Source organism: Colobus angolensis, unplaced genomic scaffold (assembly GCF_000951035.1).
Source record: "Colobus angolensis palliatus isolate OR3802 unplaced genomic scaffold, Cang.pa_1.0 Scaffold19, whole genome shotgun sequence".
NCBI lineage: Eukaryota > Metazoa > Chordata > Mammalia > Primates > Cercopithecidae > Colobus > Colobus angolensis.
Genome location: NW_012115043.1, coordinates 14,511,978 through 14,530,247, shown reverse-complemented (window position 1 = coordinate 14,530,247; position 18,270 = coordinate 14,511,978). Strand labels below are relative to the sequence as shown.

The 18,270-nt window shown below is 37.5% G+C and overlaps 1 protein-coding gene across 6 annotated transcripts in view; it reads left to right on the top strand.

Annotated features, from left to right (window-relative positions):
- TCF12 (transcription factor 12) overlaps positions 1-18,270 on the top strand; it is a 389,423-nt gene that overhangs the window by 332,048 nt on the left and 39,105 nt on the right. For all 6 annotated transcript variants that reach the window (XM_011940522.1, XM_011940525.1, XM_011940527.1 and 3 more), the window contains 4 exons: positions 23-162; positions 442-586; positions 1,640-1,704; positions 10,851-10,929. In XM_011940522.1, the coding sequence (XP_011795912.1) occupies positions 23-162; positions 442-586; positions 1,640-1,704; positions 10,851-10,929 (429 nt within the window). The remainder of the gene's footprint in view (positions 1-22; positions 163-441; positions 587-1,639; positions 1,705-10,850; positions 10,930-18,270) is intronic.

Genomic DNA, 18,270 nt, shown 5'->3' with positions numbered 1-18,270 from the left:
TGTATTTCTCTTTTTGTCTTAGATGGGACCCACAATTCTTCTGACCTTTGGAGTTCATCAAATGGGATGAGCCAGCCTGGTTTTGGTGGAATTCTGGGGACCTCCACTTCCCACATGTCTCAGTCCAGTAGTTATGGCAACCTTCATTCACATGACCGCTTGGTAGGCTATAACACATGACTAGGGTACAGCAACACTTTGTCCTCGCTTGTGTTTCATTTTGGATTAGAAGTGTAAAATCTGATTCTGCCAAAACTTCTGAAGTTTGAAGTACTTCAAGGCTTAGCGCATTTACCATGCCATTTTAAAAAATAAATGACTATAAGTAGCACTCTTTAGCTGCTAACTTATAAATGCTCTTTTTGACCTATTATAGTTGTCCATTATATGTAAATATTATTCAGAAAATATATTTAATAGATCGTATCTCTTTCCATCTAGAGTTATCCTCCACATTCAGTTTCACCAACAGACATAAACACGAGTCTTCCACCAATGTCCAGCTTTCATCGCGGCAGTACCAGCAGTTCACCTTATGTTGCTGCCTCACACACTCCCCCCATCAATGGATCAGATAGCATTCTAGGTGAGCTTTATGAGTTGGCAAAACTTCCTAAAACCTAGTTTGGGGATTTTCAGTGACCCCCATATCTTTTTATATATTTTTTTATTTATATATGTGTGTGTATATATATTTTTATATGTATATATATATATTTATATATATGGGTGTATATATATTTATATATGTGTATATATATTTATATATGTGTGTGTGTGTGTGTGTGTGTATGTTTGTTTGTTTGAGACAGAGTCTCTCTTTATCACCCAGGCTGGAGTGCACTGGCACAATCATGACTCACTGCAGCCTCAATCTCCAAGGTTAAGGAGGTGATCCTCCTGCCTCAACCTCCCCAGTAGCTGGGACTACAGGCATGTACCACCATACTCAGCTAATTTTTTTGTACTTTTTGTTGAGACAGAGTCTTATTATATGGCCAGGGCTGGTCTCAGACTCTTGGCCTCTAGTGATCCTTCTGCCTTGGCCTTCCAAAATGCTAGCATTATAGACATGACTCACCACACGTGGCCTTTTTGTTGTTGTTGTTGTTGAAACAGGGTCTCACTCTCTCACTCTCTCAGCTATCTCACTCTGTGGCTACAACCTCCGCCCCCAGGCTCAGGTGATCCCCCAGCTTCAGCTTCCCAAGTAGCTGGGACTACAGGCACACACCACCACGCCCAGCTAATTTTCCATTTTTAGCAGAGGTGGGGTTTCTCCATATTTCTCAGGCTGGCCTTGAACTCCCGGGCTCGAGAGATCCGCCTGCCTCAGCCTCCCAAAGTGCTGGGATTACAGGCATGAGCCACCGCACCTGGCCTTGGCCCCTCTTTCAGTATATTTTTTGGTGTTGAATTTAAAAGTGAAAGACAGGAAGACAAGAAGTTTTTTTATTTTCATCAATATAGAGACTGGTAAAGAACTCATCTTTATAATAAGTACAACACATGCAAAGTATTTCCTAGTTTATTGTAACGGATGTGAGATGACAATAGAGAACACCCTTGAAATAATGACAGAGTGCTAAAATATATTTGCTGGTAAAATTCTTGATTTGTTTCTCTATGAAATATCCAGGAACCAGAGGGAATGCTGCTGGAAGCTCACAGACAGGTGATGCCCTTGGAAAGGCTTTGGCATCTGTGAGTATTGATTTTACACATTCTACTGAATGAATTTTACACTGCTGAATACAGTGTTTAGATTTTGTAGGTGATAAGTATCTAAAGAGTGTAGATGTAACAATCAATTTCATTACACATTTAGAGTTATTCTCGGTTTGTATTGATATGTACCCTTAAATGCTATGCCTGTGGTACAGCAAATGCTGGGAAGGGGTAAAAGAAGTCATCTCAAGCACGAACTGCCAAGAATAATCATTAAATCTATTTCTTTTAAATACATAGTTAGTAAGTGGCCCATTGTGGAACCACGAAAGATAACTCAGTATTCTGATCCAGAGAATGAAGTGCCTTTATAAGGAGCTTTTCCAAGATCAAAAGCATTTTATGTACTGTATTTTTTTTTTTTAAAGGTCAACTGCACCTAATTTACTCAAGGGATAGGAAATGAGAGCCTTCTCCGCAAAAAAGCCAGATTCTTTGAAGAATCATGCTAAAATGAGTAAAACTGATTTGAAGGACTCCGATAGTATTTTCTTGAGCAACTAGTTCACATACATCACATCAGAACATTAATGACAAAGCAGTGATTATATTTTAATATCTGATTCTTAAAACATTAAAATCTCTTCTTTCAGAATGCCAAAACTAAAAGGGAGAGCATTTTTCATTAAATCTACAACAGATTCAAATCTAATTATTAAAAAGGGGTACTTGTGCTTTGCACTTCCTAAAATTTCACTTTAGATGATTTTTTTTCTTCTTGTTTTCTGAGCAGTATGCCTCTTATAATTCCCACAGAATTGTCTTTTATTTTCTATGAAGTGCAATTAACTTGCAGATACATTCGTTGCCATTCATGGAGAAGGCAGAGCACTTTTAATACCTGAGTAGTAGGAAGCAACTGTTGAATATTTAAGGAGATAAACTTCTTTGTATATTGTTTCTGTAAATAAATTTTTCTCTACAGCTGAATACTAGCTTCTTGGGAAATGAAGCCAAGTCAGACTCATCTACTACATAGTAGAGATGAAGCACACACAAAATGGAGCTCAGTGAATGTTTGTTGAATTCTATCTTGGATCATATAATAATAATAGTAATGATAATAACAAAACTCACAAAATTTATCAGCTATAATTTGAATGCTTACTAGGTGCTAGGCCCTATACTAAGCATTTACATGCCCTGTTTCATTTAATCCTCAAAGCCCTGTAAGGTTGGCATTGTTATCCCCACATTACAGATGAGGAACTACGGTCTAAAAGGTTAAGTAACTTGAGCTCAGAAAGATTAAGCAGCTTGCCCTAGGGGAATCATAAGCTAGCATGGATAAAGCCCATATATATTAGAACCCTGATCAGACCCGCTTCAGACTCTACTCCTAACCACTGCTCCATACATCCAGAAAGTGCAGTGCTATGGTAATTTTCTTACAGTGTGTTGATGAGAATGAAAGAAAATTATCTCACCCTTTTCTCAACTTACTGTCACCTGATGAAAATGACCTATTTAGGAAGAAAATTTTATTCTATACTAAATCTGAGAGGTCCCCAGGTATTTGATTGGCTTGCCATATTCCTTCTCCTGATTCTGGAAGAATCTAGTAACTGATATTTCACATGTAACAGGACAAATAACATTTGAACTTTCAGTGCTAAATAATTTTTTTAAATGTAAGCTGCATTTTGGGGGCTTTTTTTCTCAAAGGTCGTTTGTTTATTTTGTTAAAGAAAAACTTCTATCAGAGAACCTCGGCATATAGGCAGGCAAGAATTTGTGATGTTCTCAGTGGCCCTTCAAGTTCATTTTGTTACCCTTCACATCCTTGAGTATCTTCCCGTATTATAAACAGCATACTAGCCAAACCAAAATGGCATTTGGAAAAGAAAACCCAAATTCACTGTGAATAGAATCCAGTGAAGAAATGTTTAATCTAGTTAGTGGGTGGGCTTTGGTTGTCATGGAAACTCAGCTCTGTCATCCTGTGTTGTTACTAGGCAGGAGCAGCCAGGTCATTCCATAAATCATTTCTGTCATAGCTGACGGTGATGCATTCCATCTGCTCCATCACTGCATGCCATAGTCTGCACATTTCAAATCCCTTCCTTCAATCCATCTGCTTCCCCACTTCCCAGCCGGACACCTCCCCAAATACATTCTTTTTCCAACTTTCCTTACAGATGCACATTCACTTTAATATATGTTTAGTGCACTCAGAATGTACTGAAAAAGAAAAACATTACATTATCTGGGGATAGGAAGGATTAGAAGAGATGAGGAGAAGGAACTTAATGAGGATTACATTTGAGAGTCTGACATGCATATCATAATTTTATGTCAGGTATTATAGATCTTTTGAAAAGGTGACTGACTATTTTGAAATTTTAAGTTCTTTAGAATGTGATGCTTTTAATACAGCATCTGGTTTTAGATGGAGAACACTATGCTATTGTCATTAAAAAGTAATTCTATTTCCCCAATTGTCTGATATATGTCTTAAAAGATCTTTCATATTGTGAAACATCAGAGGGTACAACCTTTGTTCTTCAGTTTAGGTATTAAAGAGCACACAGAATACTGTGTGATTAAACATGTAAGGCCAGATAATGCATTTGCAAAGGTTCCTTTATTTTACGTTTAAGCCTAGATAATTGTGGTCTTAATCTCAGGATAGCAAGAAAGAGAATTGTACATGAAAGTATTTACACAAAGTTCCCAAAGCCCTGTGGATTATGCATTAGTTTAGATAAAAAAAAAAAAAGAAAGAAAGAAAGAAAAACTAGGGTAGATAGAAGGAAAGGAAAATCTGGGTATTCGTGCCATTTCTAATGTGTTTCCCTGAACGTTTGCCAGACAATAACCCTTTAAGATTGTGCCCGTGGAGAGTTATATAGAGGAAGAAACATCTGGTTTATTTCAGTGCCTAATACCATATCAAAACACTTGGTCTTTAATTTAGAGGAGATCAAACAAGAAGACTGTTTAACTTTGTTGATTATATCAGACTTCTTTGTGATAATTTATGTTTTGATTTCTACCTCAGAGCAAGGGAAAAAGTGAGAGAGAGAGAGTGTGTGTGTGTATGTGTGTATGTATGTGTGTATTAATCTGGATAAATGGTCAGTAGTCTCTAACAAAAGAAAAGAAAATTCAGGGAAGTTGATGTTTAAAAGTAATTCATGAAATAACTTTCTTTGTTCCTTAGACTCAATAACATTAGCATAATAAAGATTAACTGAAATGTGCACTGTAGTGTTTAAAAAATTGGGCTCACAGTTCCGGGGTTGGGCTTGGTAGCAGTCCATTGTTTCTTTTTTGTCTAAAGCCCTTTTCATTAGCCTCTGGCTTATTGGCACCCTGCTGATTGGAATAGACCATGACTGATAGGAGGAGGAGTCTCATTTGTTGGAGTAAAATGAGGCATATTACCGTTTAAGCCTGGCAGAAGGTATTGGGAGTTACTCATTATTGGTCATTTAACAGTATGAGGACCATGGACTGCATGCAGAATGAGTGCTTACTTTGTTTAGACTCTAGACTCTAAATCACTCTTTACCCCCATTTTTTTAAGTAACTGATTTTTTTTCTTCTTTTTATTCTTACCTTCAAACATCAGTGTAGGAGTTCTTTTAAGGCCAGGAAGTATGAAAAGAAATGTATTCCTGATTTAGAATACTCTGCCAAATAAAGCCTGTGTTTAGAACTTTTAAAGTAGCACAATTTCTATAGAATAAGTATGATTTGTTTGTGATTTGGTAATAAAATAAACTCTCAGATACAAAGCTTAGTTAAATGACCTGTGATCCAATAGGCTGTGTTATCATACTTTTCAAATGTATTGCTCCTCCTCTCCCACCATACACATTCTTTTTATGAAAGTAAAAGTGATTTTTAAAAAAGGCCTGTAACTTACAGGGCTATCTGTAAATTTAGGAAAAGTATTGATAACAATTCTGTCTGTCATCACTTTAACTGACAAAGTAGAACCAGTGACTGTGATGGATGAGTGGAAAAGTTGGCTTTTATTGTACAACCGGAGAAGCTGCTTTTGGAAAAAATACCAGAAATGACTTATTTTTATACTTGATATGTTTTTGGTGCTGCTTCTCCCGTTTAGACAGTGATTTTTTTTTTTTTTTAAGTTTATACCAATTTTACATACAGCATTGGGGCATTTCACTAAGTCATTTAAAGATAGTGCTCTTGTATGACTCTAAACTATTACTTTCTTTCCTTGATACAAAGGAGCTTTCACCAGTTGTTGACATGGTTAGGGATTGTTTTAAGTGTAAGGACAGAGTTTTCAAGGAAAATCGGGATTGGTAGTCCATTTCTACCCTCAAAAGCCCATGCCTACCTAACAGTGTGATATGGACAGCTTAGTACATCAACACTAATTCCCAGAAATAGTGAAACCTCACCATATGATTATTCTCAAAGCTTATGCCATAAAACTGATTTGAAATTAAGTCATATTTATAACAAGCTCTTTTGCCCTTGGTATTTCTGTTGCTGACCCACATTGTATAAATACCAAGATAAATACTACCATTTATTGAGTCCTGCTTTTTATCAGTTAGTATTATAGGAAATTTCAATTGTAGTTTAATCGTTCAAGTTAAAAATACATACACTGGGCACCTGCTTGTACAAGATACTGGCATACAGTAATGGATTCAATGTTGACCAATATAAGTTTCCTGTCTTCAAAGAGCTTGTAGTCAAGGAGAGAAGACAGATACACAAATAATGATAATGTATAACACAGTGTGAAGTAAAAGAGCAAAGAGAAGTTCAGACTATTTTCTAAGAGTATAAGGAAGGTGAAAATGTTTAAATGGGGAAGTGACATTGGAACTGAGCTTTCATAAGTAGAATTCCATCTGGGAGAGGTTAAGAAACAAGCGTTCTGAAAGGAGGACAAGCTGTGTTTAGAAAATGAAAAAATATTTTGTTTGCATAATAGGGTATGTAGGTTAAAAGTAGATTATAAGGGCTGGGAGGCTGAGGCAGTGGAATCACCTGAGGTTGGGAGTTTGAGACCAGCCTGACCAACATGGAGAAACCCCGTCTCTACTAAAAATACAAAATAATCCTGGCATGGTGGTGCATGCCTGTAATCCCAGCTACTCGGGAGGCTGAGGCAGGAGAATCGCTTGAACCCAGGAGGCAGAGGTTGCAGTGAGCCGAGATCATGCTACTGCACTCCAGCCTGGGTGACAGAGCAAGACTCCGTCTCAAAAAAAAAAAAAAAAAAAAAAAGTTTTTGAGTACATTTGAGTAGTTCAGGGCAATCATGTATAGGATGGAAAGAGAGGGAAGTAACTAGAAATATAAACACTTAAGTAGTCCAGCCACAAGTTTGAGTAAAAATTTAAAGTGGTGTCATGACATGTGCCTGTCCCAGAAACATTAGAGAATTGTGGATATTGGTGTCTCCAGAGGGAAGAGTAGAGTGGTAGAGGAAAAGAGGAGAGAGTACTTATGGTAACCGTAAGCATGGTGCTGCTAACCTAAGTAGAAGAAAAGAGATGGGAAGGATGGAAAGCTTGGGGTAGTAATATAAAATTTGGGTTTGGACATAACTGAGCTTGAGATGAAAAAAGAGCAAGTCCAGATAGAAAAGTCTAGCAACCAGTGTGACAAGAGAGGTATCAATTTAGGAGTCATTCACCTGGATGTGATAGTTGATATTTGACAAAGATTACTATTACCAAGAGATAAAGCACAGGTAAATGAAAGAAAACTGAGACTAGAACTCTGGGGAATCATACATTAAGGGAAATGGAAGAGTGAAATAGATGGACCCTAGGGACCTTATCAAATACGAGGACTGAAAAGAAGCACTTAAATGGAAATTCCTAGCAAGGATTATGCTTTTCATTCTTAATGACAACTGTATATCTATACATGGAACACTCACCATTTATCTGCACCCTTGTGGAATCTGAGGCTACATTAATAAGACAAATTCCTTGTTCTTCTGGGGCTTATATTTTACCATGGGAAAGGAAAAAAACAGGTAACAAACAAATGTAGATGATTAGAAATACAGTGTAAGCACTATGAAGAATACAAAAGCAGGAGCATGTGACAGAAAATGCTGCTTCATGAGTTGGGCTAGTTTATAATAATCACAGTTTTGCATAGAACTGAAAATTTCTCACTCATCCATCCACCATCAGTGTTATCAACGTTTCCTTCCCTTTGCAAAATTGTAGTCAAGACATATTTCATAAAGATGAGCATCAGTTGCTCATAAATGGTATAATTATTTGATTTTTGAACATAAGAAATGGTGGTTTACAGTGGTAAAGAGGTATGTTGAGGGCCAGGTGCGATGGCTCCCACCTGTAATCCCAGCACTTTGGGAGGCCAAAGCAGGCAGATCGCTTCAGCCTAGGAGTTCAAGACCAGCCTGGGCAACATAGCAGAACCCCATCTCTACAAAAAATACAAAAATGTTGGGTGTGGTTGGGGGTCTTATAGTCCCAGCTCCTTGGGAAGTCAAGGTGGAAGGATTGCTTGAGCCCAGGAAGTTGAGGCTGCAGTGAGCCATGATTACACCACTGCACTCCAACCTGGGTAAGACAGAGTAAGACCCTATCTCAAAAAAAAAGAAAGAAAAGGAAAAGGTACGTTGAAACATGTTTTGTTTTTGTTGAAGTTTGATGACCTTCCCTAATTTACTTATATGGTTGAAATAAATCAATGCATGTGTGCAAAGCCACTAAGAACAAAAATGTACCTTTCTAAACTAATTTTACTATGAATGTTTTAAAAGATAACAACTTAAAAACCAGTAATACTGATTTGTTTTTTCTTTTTTCATATGGTGTCTTACTCTGTCACCCAAGCTGGAGTGCAGTGGCTCGATCTCAGCTCACTGCAACCTCCGCCTCCCGGATTCAAACGATTCTCCTGCCTCAGATCCCACGAGTAGCTGGGATTATAGTTGCCCACCACACCCGACTAATTTTTATATGTTTAGTAGAGACAGGGTTTCACGATGTTGGCCAGGCTGGTCTCAAACTCCTGACGTCAGGTGATCCGCCCACCTCAGCCAGCCTCCCAAAGTGCTGGGATTATAGGCGTGAGCCACTGTGCCCAGCCTAAAATTGATCTTATACTATCTCTCTGTTACTAGATCCTCCCAAAGTGTTTTGAACTCTTTTCCATAGCTTTACTTTTCCAAAATAGCTTTTTCAATAGAGTATTACAGTGTCTAGATCCTGACTATTTGAGATAGTTGATGTATAAAGGCATTTACAATTATAAGTTACTAACATCATACAAACTGGCATATTTTATTTGAAGTCGATATATTAATTTGTAGTTGAAGGAAGGTGGACTTTGGGCTGCTTACAATTTGAAAGCCTGTTACCTTTTTAAAAAATGAAATTTGGCCAGCCGTGGTGGTTCACACCTGTAATCCCAGCACTTTGGAAGACTGAGGTGGGTGGATCCCCTGAGGTCAGGAGTTCAAGACCAGCCTGTCCAACATGGCAAAATCTCATCTCTACTAAAAATACAAAATTTAGCCGGGTGTGGTGGCATACACCTGTAGTCCCAGCTACTGGGAGGCTGAGTGGGGAAAATCACTTGAACCTGGTAGGTGGAGGTTGCAACACTGCACTCCAACCTGGGTAACAGAGTGAGGCTCCATCTCAGAAAAAAAAAAAAAAAAATATGAAATTTGTCAATTGTGACTTGCAGAGTTTTGTTGTATATGAACCTGTCCCAGTATCTGACTTTATCAAATATTGAAAGAACATTATGCTTTCTTTAAAAACAATGTTGAAATTCCTTGTATGCTGTAAATTGGGTCTCTTTAAATTCATTAGAGGTCTAAGTTTATTCAAAGCAAGGTCATTTCTACTGGATGACTTTTTGCACTCAGATGACTTTTTGCACTCGCAAGTAGTTTTCCTTTTTAAAATATTTGACCACAATTTATCCGTATAAGTTGTTTTCTCTGCCCTAAGTGCCGAGATAATGAAAATGATCATTATGCCTATTAAAAGAATAGGATTGTCCAAGAAGAGATCTTAGGGATGGGCCTTTGGTGGCTGGATTAAGGGGACTTTTAAAGTGTTTACTATTGTTGCCAGGCACCATGCATGGCTCACGCCTGTAATCCCAGCACTTTGGGAGGCCAAAGTGGGTGGATCACCTGAGGTCAGGAGTTGAAGACCAACCTGACCAACATAACGAAAACCCATCTCTACTAAAAAAAAGTTAGCTGGGCATGGTGGTGCGCACCCGTAGTCTGAGCTACTAGGGAAGCTGAGACAAGAGAGTCGCTTAAACCTGGGGCGGGGCGGAGGTTGCATTAAGCCGAGATCGCGCCACTGCACTCCAGCCTGGGTGACAGAGTGAGACTTCATCTCAAAAAAAGTGTTCACTGTTGAATTAGATAAACTTGAATTAATCTCTGTCACCATTTATTTTTAGCAATATGAAATATAAAGTATTGCAACAAAACTTTAAGCCAGAATTTATCCTCTTCAAAGTAGACCTATTGTGATTTGAAGTCCACAAATCACCTTGGAAACAATTTTTGAAGCATATCAGGATTTTTTCCACTTTCTTCAAGGGTGACAAAATATCTTCTGAGAATAAGTTTAATGTTTTACAACACTCAATCATTTGGAGCTAAAATTGGCAAAAATGTGGTTGATCAAACTGAGTAACTTTTTAAATGAGAGATAAGGGGTAACCATTAAAAAGATTATTTTCTTTGTTCAGCTTTTAAACTGTCCTTAAAGACCATTCTAAAAGATAGTATTAATAGTTTTCTGAGGTGATTATTTTTAAAGATACCACTTACTTAGATAACATATTCTAGAAAGATTGTCAGATTTGTTAACTTTGTAGATACTGCTCATTTTTCTGTTCTAACAAATACTTTGTTATTTTCACCTAGAAAAATAAATACTTATGATCTATTTTATTCCTCTCATACTAGAATATATATACTTTTTAATCTGTTTTTTAAACTGCAGATTCTGTATGATGAAACAGTCTAAAACTTGATGAGAAATGTTTTCACTCTGAAGTCTTACGGGTGACAACTAGATTATAAAAATAACTCCATGGGAATGGATTCGTGTATGTGCTGTTGTCACTTATTGATACATGTATATTTCTTGTTTTCTGGTTAGATTTATTCTCCTGACCATACCAGCAGTAGTTTTCCATCAAATCCATCAACACCAGTTGGATCACCTTCACCTCTCACAGGTAGGCTTGTAAACACTAACTACTTCTAACATGTGGGGCTACTTGGAAATATTTCTAGTTTATTTCTCAACAAACTTTAATAAAAATTTGTGAAAAATCATTTAGATTTTGACTATAAGAAAGCATGTAAAGAGAGCCTTCCTCTTGAATTCATTTTGGAGAATATTGAAATATTTGCTAATTTTGAATTATTTATTAGTATCTTCCCTGATTCTTAATGTAATTTGTGATCATTTCTAAGAACAGTAGTTACAACAGGATAAAAATAAGACCAGGCAATTGGAATTAAGATAAAATATGGAGAAAATGAAATCAAAAATTTTTCTAAAGTAATTTTTTTAGAGACAGGGTCTTACTCTGTTGCCCTGGCTGGAGTGTAGTGGTATGGTCTCGGCCCAATGCAGCCTCCAACTCCTGGGCTCAAATGATCCTTCCAGCTCAGCCTCCTGAGTAACTGGGACTACAGGTGTATGCCACCATGCCAGGCTAATTTTTTTACTTTATGTAGAGACTGGATCTCATTATGTTGACCAGCCTAGTCTTGAACTCCTAAGCTCAAGCATCCTTCCACCTTGGCCCCCCAAAATGCTGGGATTACAGGTGTCAGCCACCATACCCACCCCCCCAAAAAAATTGTTTTTATAAGATAGTATGTAAAATAAACAAGATTAGTTTATTTAAAAATACATGTAACTTCTTCCTTGTTCTCCACACTTACCATGTACAGCAGGTAAGATTCAAAGATGAATAACTACTTCTGCTAGATAATCTGTTTTTATTTTTAGGTCAACTAAGTTATTTCACATAGCTAAAATTCCTGGGAATGATGTGGTTTTTCTGCTAAGGAAAGAACTCTCTGTGAAGGTGGATGAATATTGTTAGTGAAGATAAGTGGTTTACATTTGTTTTTGTTTTGTTTTGTTTTGTTTGAGACCGAATCTCACTCTGTTGCCCAGGCTGAAGTGCAGTGGCGTAATCTCGGCTTCTTGCCACCTCCACCTCCTGGGGTCAAGGGATTTCCTGCCTCCAGCTTCCCAAGTAGCTGGGATTATAGGCACCCACCACCACACCCGGCTAATTTTTGTATTTTTTTGTAGAGATGGAGATTCACCATGTTGGCCAGGCATGTCTCGAACTCCTGACCTCAAGTGATCCACCTGCTTCATCCTTCTCCCAAAGTGCTGGGATTACAGGCGTGACCTACTGCGCCTGGCCCACATTTTTTTTTCCTTAATATTTTTCATATTAGTTTAGACAAGTTCTAAATACTATCCTACATTATAAATTTGTTGAGACATGATTGATGTTATTGTAAACAAGATTTTTTTATTTCTTAGGAATAAATATATAAAAATGTTTAATGTCTTTTAAGCTATAATTTTAAAACTTGAACTATGTTTTTCTGAGCAGTGTTTGGAGAAAAGCCTTGCTGAAGAAAAAATATATTAGATTGTTTTGAGGAAAAGGCATTAGGCAACTGGATAAAGTTATCATATTCCTCCAACAACAGTTGAGGGAACAATTCTGTTTTCCTAATCAAGCCATTAGTTAAGTCCATGCAGTTTTGGGTTTTGTTATTGTTGTTAAACCTTTTTGCATAGGCCATCACCTATGCTTTGTGTATTAGCCTTGTGGCTCTACTAAGAAGCATTCCGGTTTGGGGATGATGAACTGCTGGCAGCTGCTTTCAGCTATTAGCAGGTTCTGCCACTCTTCCAGACACCAGGGCTTCAGCTGTCTAGTAAAAGTTAAACAGCTGTTCCTCACATAGACAAGACTATGAAAGACCCATTGACTTAAAGTTGTTGTTTAGCAGAGCTGAAATTACAGGAAGAATGATGTAACTCTAACCCTACTCACCCTGTTTGCATAGTTTTACTAAAATTATCCATGTCATTTTTGTCACAGCTTGTTTCACTTTCTCATCTGAGGTATCTGTATCAGCATTCCCACTACCTCTCCTTGTCTGTCTAATAAGATAGCTGCCAAAGTATCCTTTGGTTTTAATGAACACTGAGTAGGAAGGCAGGCCATGGCAGAGCTCAGCATCTATGAAGGGTCATCAGTCAAGTGCAGAATCCAAGATTTAGACATTTTCCAAAAACCTAGTGGTCACAAGTAAAATCTCACATTTCCTCCTTCATCTTTATTTGATATTTAGTGGGTGATGCTCTCTTTTTCTCTTTAATTCAGGTTGTTAATGAAAATCTGGACTGTTGAATTATGTAATGAAGGCTTCTTTTTCAATTCAGCAGTCATAATCAAAGAAAAATACTTTCACATACTTGTGTTGAAACAGCAAATCAAAGACTGATTTTAGGCAGGTCCATCTCTCCTGTCTCCTGTATCTATGATTCTTACCTAAACACACATACACCCCTGCCCACCCATAGCAGGGCAGAGATGAGATAGAAAGAAGAAAGGAAAGCACTGTGTGATAAAATATTCACTGTCAAAGGGAGAAGGAAAAGAATAGAGCAAACCAGAGCTCCTATATAAATATGTGGACATTATTTTGCATCTTGTGTGGCAATGGCCTATTATCTAGAATAAAAAATTCTACCCACTGTGTGGGTGGAATTCTCCACACTTGCCCTATTCCTTATGCTTTTGAGCATCAGTTAGACTTAGCACAAGTCTTTTAAAGATAGATACACATGTGCAGAGCCACATAAGCAGCTTCTAAGGTTATCATTCTTTAAATCCCCAATGTTTTCCTTGGAAACTTTTCAGGTCAAGAGCATACATTTCTACATAGAGAATGCTTAGGAGGAAAGTTCTGAGATATTGTATCAGTTAGGATGCTTTAGGCTAAAATGAAAAGAAACTCTTGTCTCAGCTAGACTGAACAGTAAGAGGATTTATTATCTTGTGTGGTGAGGTCCTGGCCCCCTATGTCAGGGCTTATGCTCTGCTTTGCAGTTCTTCCTCAGGCTGGTAGAAAGACAGCGGTTCGAGGTACTACATGCAGACGTAACAATCTCCAATAGATGAAAAAAGGACCATCTCTCTTTTTTTTTTATTTTTTATTTTTTGAAGTTAAAAATTCCCTAATTTTTTATTCCCGGTACCACTACCACAATTTACAGGACAACATGACTGATGTAGTGAAAAGAAAAAGGCAAAACTACAGCAGATAAAAGACCTCAGGAATATACATCTTATTGACACTACATTGAATTAGTCAGTAGCTGCACTTTTTGCAAACTGGCTATAACAGTCCCGAACAAGAAGGGTGTCCTGTTTAAGCTGCAGTAACTTTTCTGACTATGAATCATTTTCCTTCTGTGGCAGATTTTTACAGTTCCTCTAATGCATTTGGGACAACTGTCTCAACGTAACCTACAGCTTTCCTGACAACTCCTCGTTCTCTCTGCTGCTAAGAACTGTAGCCCTTTTCTGCTGTTTTTAGAACGTTGTGCTACCATATCCACCACTTTCACCACCATAGGGAATGCCTGAGCTTCTTCCACCAAAACTGCCCCCTTTCATGGGTTCATAGTTTGATTGCTGTTGTTCACTGTAATTCCCAAAATCATTATAGTTCCCACCACCACCATAGTTACCACCGTCAAAGTTTGCTCCGTCACTCCACCACCACCACCACCATATCCTTGGTCCATCACCATCATAGTCCCCTCTACTACTATAACCAGGACTACCAACATAGTTGCCACCATCACCTCCAAATCCATTATATCCACCATCACTTCCTCCATAACTACCTCTGCTGCCACCACCTTCACCACCATAGCCTTCTCTTCCACCAAAGTTTCCACCACAGCCAAAATTACCTCCACCACCTCCAAAGTTTCCTCCATAATAAAATTGGCAGATCTACCTCTGTGACCTCTTTGTCATCCAGCAGACTTCATCTCTTGTTTAGAAAGGACCTTTTTTACTTCACAGTTATGCCCATTAATAGTGTGGTGGTATTTCTGAACAACAGTTTTATCAACTGTATCATGATCATCAAAAGTTAATAAAGCAAATCCTCTCTTTTCCACTCTGCCTGTCTTCCATAACGTATGCGGTTTCAATCTTGCCGTACTTCTCAAAGTAGTCTCTCAAATTATATTCTTCTGTTTCTTCTTTAATACGACCAACAAAAGTTTTCTTCACTGTTAGATGGGCACCAGACTTTACAGAATCCTCTGTAGAAGCTGCTCTCTTTGGTTCCACTACACACCTATCAGCCTTGTGTGGTCTAGCACACCTTGCTGCCTCCACCTCTTCAACACAAGAATAAGTCACAAAACCAAAGCCCCTGGAACGTTTTGTTTGGGGTCTCATTACCACACAATCTGTGAGTGTGCCCCATTTCTCAAAATGTCTCTTAAACTATCATCTGTAGTTTCAAAGCTCAGACCACCATAAAAAGTTTTCTCTAAAGCTCTGGTTCCTTTGAATCATGGCCGTCCTCCCCCACCACCCACCCCCACAGTGGTGGCAATGGCTGGAGGGCTGGGGGCCACCAGGCAGCAGTTTTACCTTCATTTTGAGACCAGATGACTGGACTCACCTCTTCCAACTCAAGTTCAGTATCCCATCTATTTCTTTTAAGAGTCTTTTAAAAATTATTATAAGGATCCTTTTCCAGAAGCCTCTTAAACAGATTTCCCCTTATGTCTTATTGGCCAGCACTGGGCCTAATGCAGTTACTTGCAACAGAAATGGTGCCACCATGTTTATCTTAGCATCCGGATTTATCCCTAGGGCTAAGAACAGAATTGCTCTCTCCTGGTTCCTATAAGGAAAGGACAGACCCATCTCCCACACCCCTTGTGAACAAAATCAGTGCTCTCGCCACAAGATAGAAGAGACGAATGGCTTTGGTTACTACAGTTATTTAGGAAAAGATGAGCATTTGCAGTAAGAGAATAAGTTTACTAAGGGAGCTTGGAAGGCAAACAAGCAAAGTCTTCCTTTGCCTTTCATTACCTCCTTCTGGAATATAAGTGAATAAAAGTTCAATAATTGTAGTACTCAATAGTAATCTTCAGAGCATTCACAGAAAAAAATAAAAAGGAGAGAAAGAGAAATTCTAATCAATTCTACTAACTGATGAGCTACTTATATTTATTACCTGTCAGACTGCCTGATGTTAAGTCAGTTACCTGACTTCAGCATGCTTTAACAAAGTGCATTACACTAGAACAGGCCAACCTGTAATAAAAACAAAATAAGTTTAAGTGTATCTAAATTTTTTCCCAGTTTAATGAGTTACACATTGAAGATAGACCTTTGTACAGTTTTTTAATAACACCAAAAATTATCTAGATGGTTTATTACCCGAGTAATTTAGTGTGCACATCTGATTCCTCAATATTAAGCTAGTGAAGAATCACAAAAACTGCATGTTTTGCAAAAGCAGATGCATGCTGACAATTCTGAGGCATTTGAACATAAAACTTGTGTTAATGTTGCACACAAAGTAATTTGATGATCAGGCTCCTATTACAGGGGACTTACAGAAGGAGTAGAACAAAATGATTGAAAAGTAAAATATTACCAACATTAAGATAAATTCTTTTTTAATAATTAAAGGTATTTTTCAAAATCGATTATGATTAAACTGGTCATCTAAAATTCATAATTCTGCATCAGTGCTTAGAAAGAAATAATGCACTGAAATTAGCAGTAAGGTGTTGGCTGGTTGTTTTTATATATTTTTCATATAGTCAGTTACTGAGATTTTCGGGTTGATCAGTTCAGCTTTTTAATTATAAAATTAGCCCACAAGTTTTTGAAGCAATGAGCAATTTTAGATTGTCCATAATTTGTTTGTAGTTGATTTATGATTACATTTGTATGTCTAGCAAGAAGCCTTTAATGGTCCTCAAAATAATTTGTTTATAATCTGCTTGTAAGTAAAAAAAAAATTAACTGAAGTGCACATTTTTTCTCACAATTTTAGTATTTAAAGTGTATTTATGTAATCATAACAGTATGCATATAATTGTGAAATTTAATCAGGTTATGAAGAATCTGTATCCAACTTTTCATCTTGCAGAATGTATATAAATGATGAATACAGTTACTACATTGTTTCATAAATAGTCTTGTTCAGCTAAAATGAACTATAATAGTTCTAATTTACCTCAAGTTTTTCTAAGACAACAAATAAATTGTAGTGTCACATTAGCTTCCTAAATATGGCAAATTGACCTGCAATAAAAGGTTCTAGAGTTAGACAAATTAAATCTTCAACTTCCAACTTTGATTTCTAATATAATTCAAATTGTCACTGAAGCTTTTATTAAGAACAAAAGTATATATTTAATTAAATAGTCTTTATTCTGTAAATGACTTATTTTCAGATGCACAATCATGAAATAATGAAGATTTTGATCAGTTGTTTTTGTCTTTTTGCTTTTAAAGGTGTTTTCACAAGACCGTTAAAACATTGCCTTCTCTTTAACATATGGATGAATTTTTTTTTATGCTTTTCTTTTTATTCTTTATGCTCTGAACTTGTATCTTGTCTTTTTCTATCTTTATTTTTTAAATTAGATTTCTACTTTTCTAACATCAAAGGATAAACAACATCTTACAGAAGTTTTTATAATATTTTCCTAGTTAATGTATTTGGTATAAACTATTTCGGGAAATTTTTAAACAGATGACCCCAAGATCATTTACAATCATGGGAAATTTATTCATCTGTGTATTGCTAAAGGTACTATCAGTTAATATTACCCCTTGGTAAGGCAGTTTGTCCTTACGTTAATTTATGTATACCTTTTGATTCAGAAATGATACTTATCTTCAAGACATCCTTTCCCCTGGGGTAAAAAACGGAGTAATGTTTACTTATATCACTCTTCATAATAGTCTAGTGATAACAACCAAAATGTCTAGCAGTGAAACAATAGTGGCTAAGCAAATTAGGTGTAGAAGCCAGGCACAATGGCTCGCGCCAGTAATTCCACCACTTTGTGAGGCTGAGGCGGGCGGATCACTTAAGGTCAGGAGTTCGAGACCAGCCTGGCTAACATGGTGAAACCTCGTCTCTACTGAAAATACAAAAATTAGCTTGGTGTGGTGGTGTGTGCCTGTAATCCCAGCTATTTGGGAGGCTGAGGCAGGAGAATCGCTTGAACCTGGATGGTAGAGGTTGCAGTGAGTCAAGATGGCACCAGTGCACTACAGCCCAGGCAACAGAGCGAGATACCATCTCAAAAAAAAAGAAAAAGGCCAGGCGCGGTGGCTCAAGCCTATAATTCCAGCACTTTGGGAGGCCAAGACGGGTGGAAACGAGGTCAGGAGATCGAGACCATCCTGGGTAACACGGTGAAACCCCGTCTCTACTAAAAAATACAAAAAAAAAACTAGCTGGGC